This window comes from Salvelinus alpinus, chromosome 6 (genome assembly GCF_045679555.1).
Source record: "Salvelinus alpinus chromosome 6, SLU_Salpinus.1, whole genome shotgun sequence".
In the NCBI taxonomy this organism is placed as follows: domain Eukaryota; kingdom Metazoa; phylum Chordata; class Actinopteri; order Salmoniformes; family Salmonidae; genus Salvelinus; species Salvelinus alpinus.
In genome coordinates this window covers 95,237,023-95,248,693 of record NC_092091.1, presented here as the reverse complement: position 1 = coordinate 95,248,693, position 11,671 = coordinate 95,237,023, and the positions used below count along the sequence as shown (strand labels likewise).

The following is an 11,671-nucleotide window of genomic DNA, read 5'->3' as shown; positions in this document are numbered from 1 at the left end:
TTTAGTGAGTCCTCCAGATCAGAGGCAGTAGGGATGACCAGGGATGTTCTCTGTTTACTGAGTCCTCCAGATCAGAGGCAGTAGGGATGACCAGGGATGTTCTCTGTTTAGTGAGTCCTCCAGATCAGAGGCAGTAGGGATGACCAGGGATGTTCTCTGTTTAGTGAGTCCTCCAGATCAGAGGCAGTAGGGATGACCAGGGATGTTCTCTGTTTAGTGAGTCCTCCAGATCAGAGGCAGTAGGGATGACCAGGGATGTTCTCTGTTTAGTGAGTCCTCTAGATCAGAGGCAGTAGGGATGACCAGGGATGTTCTCTGTTTAGTGAGTCCTCCAGATCAGAGGCAGTAGAGATGACCAGGGATGTTCTCTGTTTAGTGAGTCCCCCATATCAGAGACAGTAGGGAAGACCAGGGATGTTCTCTGTTTAGTGAGTCCTCCAGATCAGAGGCAGTAGGGATGACCAGGGATGTTCTCTGTTTACTGAGTCCTCCAGATCAGAGGCAGTAGGGATGACCAGGGATGTTCTCTGTTTAGTGAGTCCTCCAGATCAGAGGCAGTAGGGATGACCAGGGATGTTCTCTGTTTAGTGAGTCCTCCAGATCAGAGACAGTAGGGATGACCAGGGATGTTCTCTGTTTAGTGAGTCCTCCAGATCAGAGGCAGTAGGGATGACCAGGGATGTTCTCTGTTTAGTGAGTCCTCCAGATCAGAGACAGTAGGGATGACCAGGGATGTTCTCTGTTTAGTGAGTCCTCCAGATCAGAGGCAGTAGGGATGACCAGGGATGTTCTCTGTTTACTGAGTCCTCCAGATCAGAGGCAGTAGGGATGACCAGGGATGTTCTCTGTTTAGTGAGTCCTCCAGATCAGAGGCAGTAGGGATGACCAGGGATGTTCTCTGTTTAGTGAGTCCTCCAGATCAGAGACAGTAGGGATGACCAGGGATGTTCTCTGTTTAGTGAGTCCTCCAGATCAGAGGCAGTAGGGATGACCAGGGATGTTCTCTGTTTAGTGAGTCCTCCAGATCAGAGGCAGTAGGGATGACCAGGGATGTTCTCTGTTTAGTGAGTCCTCCAGATCAGAGGCAGTAGGGATGACCAGGGATGTTCTCTGTTTAGTGAGACCACCAGATCAGAGACAGTAGGGATGACCAGGGATGTTCTCTGTTTAGTGAGTCCTCCAGATCAGAGGCAGTAGGGATGACCAGGGATGTTCTCTGTTTAGTGAGTCCTCCAGATCAGAGGCAGTAGGGATGACCAGGGATGTTCTCTGTTTAGTGAGTCCACCAGATCAGAGGCAGTAGGGATGACCAGGGATGTTCTCTGTTTAGTGAGTCCTCCAGATCAGAGGCAGTAGGGATGACCAGGGATGTTCTCTGTTTAGTGAGTCCTCCAGATCAGAGACAGTAGGGATGACCAGGGATGTTCTCTGTTTAGTGAGTCCTCCAGATCAGAGGCAGTAGGGACGACCAGGGATGTTCTCTGTTTAGTGAGTCCTCCAGATCAGAGGCAGTAGGGATGCCCAGGGATGTTCTCTGTTTAGTGAGTCCTCCAGATCAGAGGCAGTAGGGATGACCAGGGATGTTCTCTGTTTAGTGAGTCCTCCAGATCAGAGGCAGTAGGGACGACCAGGGATGTTCTCTGTTTAGTGAGTCCACCAAATCAGAGGCAGTAGGGATGACCAGGGATGTTCTCTGTTTAGTGAGTCCACCAGATCAGAGGCAGTAGGGATGACCAGGGATGTTCTCTGTTTAGTGAGTCCTCCAGATCAGAGACAGTAGGGATGACCAGGGATGTTCTCTGTTTAGTGAGTCCACCAAATCAGAGGCAGTAGGGATGACCAGGGATGTTCTCTGTTTAGTGAGTCCTCCAGATCAGAGACAGTAGGGATGACCAGGGATGTTCTCTGTTTAGTGAGTCCTCCAGATCAGAGGCCGTAGGGACGACCAGGGATGTTCTCTGTTTAGTGAGTCCTCCAGATCAGAGGCAGTAGGGATGACCAGGGATGTTCTCTGTTTAGTGAGTCCTCCAGATCAGAGACAGTAGGGATGACCAGGGATGTTCTCTGTTTAGTGAGTCCTCCAGATCAGAGGCAGTAGGGATGACCAGGGATGTTCTCTGTTTACTGAGTCCTCCAGATCAAAGGCAGTAGGGATGACCAGGGATGTTCTCTGTTTAGTGAGTCCTCCAGATCAGAGGCAGTAGGGATGACCAGGGATGTTCTCTGTTTAGTGAGTCCTCCAGATCAGAGACAGTAGGGATGACCAGGGATGTTCTCTGTTTAGTGAGACCACCAGATCAGAGACAGTAGGGATGACCAGGGATGTTCTCTGTTTAGTGAGTCCTCCAGATCAGAGACAGTAGGGATGACCAGGGATGTTCTCTGTTTAGTGAGACCACCAGATCAGAGACAGTAGGGATGACCAGGGATGTTCTCTGTTTACTGAGTCCTCCAGATCAGAGGCAGTAGGGATGACCAGGGATGTTCTCTGTTTAGTGAGTCCTCCAGATCAGAGGCAGTAGGGATGACCAGGGATGTTCTCTGTTTAGTGAGTCCTCCAGATCAGAGGCAGTAGGGATGACCAGGGATGTTCTCTGTTTAGTGAGTCCTCCAGATCAGAGGCAGTAGGGATGACCAGGGATGTTCTCTGTTTAGTGAGTCCTCTAGATCAGAGGCAGTAGGGATGACCAGGGATGTTCTCTGTTTAGTGAGTCCTCCAGATCAGAGGCAGTAGAGATGACCAGGGATGTTCTCTGTTTACTGAGTCCTCCAGATCAGAGGCAGTAGGGATGACCAGGGATGTTCTCTGTTTAGTGAGTCCTCCAGATCAGAGGCAGTAGGGATGACCAGGGATGTTCTCTGTTTAGTGAGTCCTCCAGATCAGAGACAGTAGGGATGACCAGGGATGTTCTCTGTTTAGTGAGTCCTCCAGATCAGAGACAGTAGGGATGACCAGGGATGTTCTCTGTTTAGTGAGTCCTCCAGATCAGAGACAGTAGGGATGACCAGGGATGTTCTCTGTTTAGTGAGTCCTCCAGATCAGAGACAGTAGGGATGACCAGGGATGTTCTCTGTTTAGTGAGTCCTCCAGATCAGAGGCAGTAGGGATGACCAGGGATGTTCTCTGTTTAGTGAGTCCTCCAGATCAGAGACAGTAGGGATGACCAGGGATGTTCTCTGTTTAGTGAGTCCTCCAGATCAGAGGCAGTAGGGATGACCAGGGATGTTCTCTGTTTAGTGAGTCCTCCAGATCAAAGGCAGTAGGGATGACCAGGGATGTTCTCTGTTTAGTGAGTCCTCCAGATCAGAGGCAGTAGGGATGACCAGGGATGTTCTCTGTTTAGTGAGTCCTCCAGATCAGAGGCAGTAGGGATGACCAGGGATGTTCTCTGTTTAGTGAGACCACCAGATCAGAGACAGTAGGGATGACCAGGGATGTTCTCTGTTTAGTGAGTCCTCCAGATCAGAGACAGTAGGGATGACCAGGGATGTTCTCTGTTTAGTGAGTCCTCCAGATCAGAGGCAGTAGGGACGACCAGGGATGTTCTCTGTTTAGTGAGTCCTCCAGATCAGAGGCAGTAGGGATGCCCAGGGATGTTCTCTGTTTAGTGAGTCCTCCAGATCAGAGGCAGTAGGGATGACCAGGGATGTTCTCTGTTTAGTGAGTCCTCCAGATCAGAGGCAGTAGGGACGACCAGGGATGTTCTCTGTTTAGTGAGTCCACCAAATCAGAGGCAGTAGGGATGACCAGGGATGTTCTCTGTTTAGTGAGTCCACCAGATCAGAGGCAGTAGGGATGACCAGGGATGTTCTCTGTTTAGTGAGTCCTCCAGATCAGAGACAGTAGGGATGACCAGGGATGTTCTCTGTTTAGTGAGTCCACCAGATCAGAGGCAGTAGGGATGACCAGGGATGTTCTCTGTTTAGTGAGTCCTCCAGATCAGAGACAGTAGGGATGACCAGGGATGTTCTCTGTTTAGTGAGTCCTCCAGATCAGAGGCCGTAGGGACGACCAGGGATGTTCTCTGTTTAGTGAGTCCTCCAGATCAGAGGCAGTAGGGATGACCAGGGATGTTCTCTGTTTAGTGAGTCCTCCAGATCAGAGGCAGTAGGGATGACCAGGGATGTTCTCTGTTTAGTGAGTCCACCAGATCAGAGGCAGTAGGGATGACCAGGGATGTTCTCTGTTTAGTGAGTCCTCCAGATCAGAGGCAGTAGGGATGACCAGGGATGTTCTCTGTTTAGTGAGTCCTCCAGATCAGAGACAGTAGGGATGACCAGGGATGTTCTCTGTTTAGTGAGTCCTCCAGATCAGAGGCAGTAGGGACGACCAGGGATGTTCTCTGTTTAGTGAGTCCTCCAGATCAGAGGCAGTAGGGATGCCCAGGGATGTTCTCTGTTTAGTGAGTCCTCCAGATCAGAGGCAGTAGGGATGACCAGGGATGTTCTCTGTTTAGTGAGTCCTCCAGATCAGAGGCAGTAGGGACGACCAGGGATGTTCTCTGTTTAGTGAGTCCACCAAATCAGAGGCAGTAGGGATGACCAGGGATGTTCTCTGTTTAGTGAGTCCACCAGATCAGAGGCAGTAGGGATGACCAGGGATGTTCTCTGTTTAGTGAGTCCTCCAGATCAGAGACAGTAGGGATGACCAGGGATGTTCTCTGTTTAGTGAGTCCACCAAATCAGAGGCAGTAGGGATGACCAGGGATGTTCTCTGTTTAGTGAGTCCTCCAGATCAGAGACAGTAGGGATGACCAGGGATGTTCTCTGTTTAGTGAGTCCTCCAGATCAGAGGCCGTAGGGACGACCAGGGATGTTCTCTGTTTAGTGAGTCCTCCAGATCAGAGGCAGTAGGGATGACCAGGGATGTTCTCTGTTTAGTGAGTCCTCCAGATCAGAGGCAGTAGGGATGACCAGGGATGTTCTCTGTTTAGTGAGTCCACCAGATCAGAGGCAGTAGGGATGACCAGGGATGTTCTCTGTTTAGTGAGTCCTCCAGATCAGAGACAGTAGGGATGACCAGGGATGTTCTCTGTTTAGTGAGTCCACCAAATCAGAGGCAGTAGGGATGACCAGGGATGTTCTCTGTTTAGTGAGTCCTCCAGATCAGAGACAGTAGGGATGACCAGGGATGTTCTCTGTTTAGTGAGTCCTCCAGATCAGAGGCCGTAGGGACGACCAGGGATGTTCTCTGTTTAGTGAGTCCTCCAGATCAGAGGCAGTAGGGATGACCAGGGATGTTCTCTGTTTAGTGAGTTCTCCAGATCAGAGGCAGTAGGGATGACCAGGGATGTTCTCTGTTTAGTGAGTCCACCAGATCAGAGGCAGTAGGGATGACCAGGGATGTTCTCTGTTTAGTGAGTCCTCCAGATCAGAGACAGTAGGGATGACCAGGGATGTTCTCTGTTTAGTGAGTCCACCAAATCAGAGGCAGTAGGGATGACCAGGGATGTTCTCTGTTTAGTGAGTCCTCCAGATCAGAGGCCGTAGGGACGACCAGGGATGTTCTCTCGATAAGTACATCAATTGGTTCTGGCAGCTCTGTGATGATGCAGGGTGCGTTTTCCTGACATGGTTTAGGTCCACCAAGCCTTTAGAGGGCAAGAAAACGCCAGGAAATACACAGACATTCTGAGTGATCACCTTCAACCAATGGAGATTCATATCTATCCAGATGGGAGTGGTCTCTTCCAGGATAACAACGCCCCCCCCCATCCTACAGGACACCAGTGGTCTCTTCCAGGATAACAACGCCCCCCCCATCCTACAGGACACCAGTGGTCTCTTCCAGGATAACAACGCCCCCCCCATCCCACAGGACACCAGTGGTCTCTTCCAGGATAACAACGCCCCCCCCCCCATCCCACAGGACACCAGTGGTCTCTTCCAGGATAACAACGCCCCCACAGGACACCAGTGGTCTCTTCCAGGATAACAACGCCCCCCCCCATCCCACAGGACACCAGTGGTCTCTTCCAGGATAACAACGCCCCCACAGGACACCAGTGGTCTCTTCCAGGATAACAACGCCCCCCCCCCCATCCCACAGGACACCAGTGGTCTCTTCCAGGATAACAACGTCCCCCCATCCCACAGGACACCAGTGGTCTCTTCCAGGATAACAACGCCCCCCCCATCCCACAGGACACCAGTGGTCTCTTCCAGGATAACAACGCCCCCCCCATCCCACAGGACACCAGTGGTCTCTTCCAGGATACCAACACCCCCATCCCACAGGACACCAGTGGTCTCTTCCAGGATAACAACACCCCCCCCCCATCCCACAGGACACCAGTTGTCTCTTCCAGGATAACAACGCCCCCCCCATCCCACAGGACACCAGTGGTCTCTTCCAGGATACCAACACCCCCATCCCACAGGACACCAGTGGTCTCTTCCAGGATAACAACGCCCCCCATCCCACAGGACACCAGTGGTCTCTTCCAGGATACCAACACCCCCATCCCACAGGACACCAGTGGTCTCTTCCAGGATAACAACACCCCCCCCCCATCCCACAGGACACCAGTTGTCTCTTCCAGGATAACAACGCCCCCCCCATCCCACAGGACACCAGTGGTCTCTTCCAGGATACCAACACCCCCATCCCACAGGACACCAGTGGTCTCTTCCAGGATAACAACACCCCCCCCCCATCCCACAGGACACCAGTTGTCTCTTCCAGGATAACAACGCCCCCCCCATCCCACAGGACACCAGTGGTCTCTTCCAGGATACCAACACCCCCCATCCCACAGGACACCAGTGGTCTCTTCCAGGATAACAACGACCCCCATCCCACAGGACACCAGTGGTCTCTTCCAGGATAACAACGCCCCCCCCCCCATCCCACAGGACACCAGTGGTCTCTTCCAGGATAACAACGCCCCCCATCCCACAGAACACCAGTGGTCTCTTCCAGGATAACAACGCCCCCCCCCCAATCCCACAGGGCACCAGTGGTCTCTTCCAGGCTAACAACGCCCCCCCCCCCAATCCCACAGGGCACCAGTGGTCTCTTCCAGGATAACAACGCCCCCCCCCAATCCCACAGGGCACCAGTGGTCTCTTCCAGGATAACAACGCCCCCCATCCCACAAGACACTAGTGGTCTCTTCCAGGATAACAACCCCCCCCCCATCCCACAGGACACCAGTGGTCTCTTCCAGGATAACAACGCCCCCCCCCATCCCACAAGACACCAGTGGTCTCTTCCGGGATAACAACGCCCCCCCCCCATCCCACAGGACACCAGTGGTCTCTTCCAGGATAACAACGCCCCCCATCCCACAAGACACCAGTGGTCTCTTCCGGGATAACAACGCCCCCCCCATCCCACAGGACACCAGTGGTCTCTTCCAGGATAACAACACCCCCCCCCCATCCCACAGGACACCGGTGGTCTCTTCCAGGATAACAACGCCCCCCCCATCCCACAGGACACCAGTGGTCTCTTCCAGGATTACACTCCTCCCCCCATCCCACAGGACACCAGTGGTCTCTTCCAGGATAACAACGCCCCCCCATCCCACAGGACACCAGTGGTCTCTTCCAGGATAACAACACCACCCCCATCCCACAGGACACCAGTGGTCTCTTCCAGGATAACAACTCCCCCCCCCATCCCACAGGACACCAGTGGTCTCTTCCAGGATAACAACGTCCCCATCCCACAGGACACCAGTGGTCTCTTCCAGGATAACAACGCCCCCCCCATCCCACAGGACACCAGTGGTCTCTTCCAGGATAACAACGCCCCCCCATCCCACAGGACACCAGTGGTCTCTTCCAGGATAACAACCACCCCCATCCCACAGGACACCAGTGGTCTCTTCCAGGATAACAACGCCCCCCATCCCACAGGACACCAGTGGTCTCTTCCAGGATAACAACACCACCCCCATCCCACAGGACACCAGTGGTCTCTTCCAGGATAACAACGCCCCCCCATCCCACAGGACACCAGTGGTCTCTTCCAGGATAACAACGCCCCCCCCCCCCCCCCATCCCACAGGACACCAGTGGTCTCTTCCAGGATAACAACGCCCCCCCCCCCCCCCATCCCACAGGACACCAGTGGTCTCTTCCAGGATAACAACGCCCCCCCCCCATCCCACAGGACACCAGTAGTCTCTTCCAGGATAACAACGCCCCCCCCCCCCCCCCCATCCCACAGGACACCAGTGGTCTCTTCCAGGATAACAACGCCCCCCCCATCCCACAGGACACCAGTGGTCTCTTCCAGGATAACAACACCCCCCCCATCCCACAGGACACCAGTGGTCTCTTCCAGGATAACAACACCCCCCATCCCACAGGACACCAGTGGTCTCTTCCAGGATAACAACGTCCCCCCCATCCCACAGGACACCAGTGGTCTCTTCCAGGATAACAACGCCCCCCCCATCCCACAGGACACCAGTGGTCTCTTCCAGGATAAACCCATCCCACAGGACACCAGTGGTCTCTTCCAGGATAACAACGCCCCCCCATCCCACAGGACACCAGTGGTGTCTTCCAGGATAACAACGCACCCCCCTCCCATCCCACAGGACACCAGTGGTCTCTTCCAGGATAACAACGCCCCCCCCATCCCACAGGACACCAGTGGTCTCTTCCAGGATAACAACGCCCCCCCCCCCCCCCATCCCACAGGACACCAGTGGTCTCTTCCAGGATAACAACGCCCCCCCCATCCCACAGGACACCAGTGGTCTCTTCCAGGATAACAATGCCCCCCCCCCCCCCCCCATCCCACAGGACACCAGTGGTCTCTTCCAGGATAACAACGCCCCCCCCCATCCCACAGGACACCAGTGGTCTCTTCCAGGATAACAACGCCCCCCCCATCCCACAGGACACCAGTGGTCTCTTCCAGGATAACAACGTCCCCCCATCCCACAGGACACCAGTGGTCTCTTCCAGGATAACAACGCTCCCCCATCCCACAGGACACCAGTGGTCTCTTCCAGGATAACAACGCCCCCCCATCCCACAGGACACCAGTGGTCTCTTCCAGGATAACAACGCTCCCCCCATCCCACAGGACACCAGTGGTCTCTTCCAGGATAACAACGCCCCCCCCCATCCCACAGGACACCAGTGGTCTCTTCCAGGATAACAACGCCCCCCCCATCCCACAGGACACCAGTGGTCTCTTCCAGGATAACAACGTCCCCCCATCCCACAGGACACCAGTGGTCTCTTCCAGGATAACAACGCTCCCCCATCCCACAGGACACCAGTGGTCTCTTCCAGGATAACAACGCCCCCCCATCCCACAGGACACCAGTGGTCTCTTCCAGGATAACAACGCTCCCCCCATCCCACAGGACACCAGTGGTCTCTTCCAGGATAACAACCCCCCCATCCCACAGGACACCAGTGGTCACTGAATGGTGTTTGAGGAAGATGAAAACCATGTAAACCGTATGCCCAGGTCGTCTCAGTCACCAGATCTCAACCCAGTTGAATACTTACGGGAGATTCTGGAGCGGCGCCTGAGGCAGCGTCTTCACCAAAAACATGGAATTTTTCTGGTGGAAGAATGAGGTCACATCCTTCCAATAGAGTTCCAGACACTTCTAGAATCCATGTCGAGGTGCATTGGAGCTGTTCTGGTTGGTGGTGACCCAACGCCCTGTTAACACACTATATGTTGGTGTTTCCTTTATTTTGGTGTTTCTGTTATTTTGATGTTTCCATTATTTTGGTATTTACATTATGTTGGTGTTTCCTTTATTTTGTTGTTTCCTTTATTTTGGCAGTTACCTTTACATACTGTATACACAGACACAACACACACACACACAAACCCGTGTGTATACACATATTCTCGTTCAGACAGATAGACAATCCATTCCTTGACCTGAATATAGCACTGGTGATATTTGAATCGGATAATAACTTTTCTCCCTTTCTCTTCCTCTCCCTTCCCATCTCCCCCATTTCTCCCTCTCCTCCCTGTTTCTCCCTCCCTCCCCTCTCCTCCCTGTTTCTCCCTCCCTCCCCTCTTCCCCCTGTTTCTCTTCCTATCCCTTCCCATTTCTCCCATCTCCCCCATTTCTCCCTCTCCTCCATTTCTCCCTCCCCTCTCCCCCCTGTTTCTCCCTCCCTCTTCTCTCCCCCCTGTTTCTCCCCCCCCCTCTCCTCTCCACATCAGAAGAAGGCCAAACCCTCCAAGGAGCCCAAGAAGGAGAAGACAACAGCCGGGGATTCTGGGAAGGGAAAGGGCAAGGGCAAGGGCAAAGGCAAGGGCAAAGCCAGGAAGTGACCCCTAACCGCTGAGACAACTACCCCCCACCCCACCCCAAGCCCCAAAAAACGAACACCTCTTCTCTCACCTTCTGAAGAACAAACCTCTAAACTGTTTGTGACGACCACCTACCTGGTCTTATCACCGTAGTGACCGGAGACAAAAACCTGTCTCTTCTCTTGAACCCCTTTATAAACTTAGGGTTGCATCCCAAAGGGCACCCTATATAGTGCACTACTTTTGACCAGAGTCCTATAGGCCCTGGTCAAAAGTAGTGCACTATAAAGTCCTATAGGCCCTGGTCAAAAGTAGTGCACTATAAAGTCCTATAGGCCCTGGTCAAAAGTAGTGCACTATAAAGTCCTATAGGCCCTGGTCAAAAGTAGTGCACTATGTAGGGAATAGGGTCAGCTTTGGGATTACCCTATATCATGTTAGCGCTGTGGATTTGGAAAGGTCTGAATGATGACTGTATGTATTTGTGTGTGTGTGTGTGTGTGTGTCATGTAAATATGTACCTTGTAGTATATAAAGATGCTGTAGTTTTCTAGTGCTCATGGGATACGGCACCTTTCTCGTCTAAACCGCCCAACCAATGGATCAGAGAACGGCAAAATAGTTCTGTTTGTTTTTGTTGTAAAGATTTTCACTGATAAATGACGTCTGTGTTTACGGTATTGTTGTGTGACGTGGTTTCTCTCTGTGTTTACGGTTGAAATACAGTCTCTTGATCTGCAAGATATTGTTGTTAAAACGATCAATTAGTGGATATTTACAGTACCAGTCAAAAGTTTGGACACACCTACTCATTCCAGGGTTTTTCTTTATTTGTACTATTTTCTACATTGTAGAATAATAGTGAAGACATCAAAACTATGAAATAACACATATGGAATCATGTAGTAACCAAAAAAGTGTTAAACAATTCAAGATATATTTGAGATTCTTCAAAGTTGCCTTTGCCTTGATGACAGCTGTGCACACTCTTCACATTCTCTCAACCAAACTTCATGAGGTAATCACCTGGAATGCATTTCAATTAACAGGTGTGCCTTGTTAAAAGTTAATTTGTGGAATTTCTTTCCTCGATGTGTTTGAGCCAATCAGTTGTGTCGTGACAAGGTAGGGGTGGTATACAGAAGATAGCCCTATTTGGTAAAATACCAAGTACATATTATGTTAAGAACAGCTCAAATAAGCTTAGAGAAACGACATGAAGGTCAGTCAATCCGGAAAATGTCAAGAACTTTGAAAGTTTCTTCAAGTGCAGTCGCAAAAACCATCAAGCGCTATGATGAAACTGGCTCTCATGAGGACCGCCACAGGAAAGGAAGACCCAGAGTTACCTCTGCTGCAGAGGATAAGTTCATTAGAGTTAACTGCACCTCAGATTGCAGCCCAAATAAATGCTTCATA

General features: G+C 52.0%; 1 protein-coding gene across 1 annotated transcript in view; it reads left to right on the top strand.

Moving 5' to 3' along the window:
- rfc1 (replication factor C (activator 1) 1) overlaps nucleotides 1-10,932 on the top strand; it is a 55,938-nt gene extending 45,006 nt beyond the window's left edge. The window contains exon 23 of the mRNA XM_071408412.1: nucleotides 10,163-10,932. Within this exon, the coding sequence (XP_071264513.1) occupies nucleotides 10,163-10,273 (111 nt within the window). The 3' untranslated portion in view covers nucleotides 10,274-10,932. The remainder of the gene's footprint in view (nucleotides 1-10,162) is intronic.
- The last annotated feature ends 739 nt before the right edge of the window (nucleotides 10,933-11,671 follow it).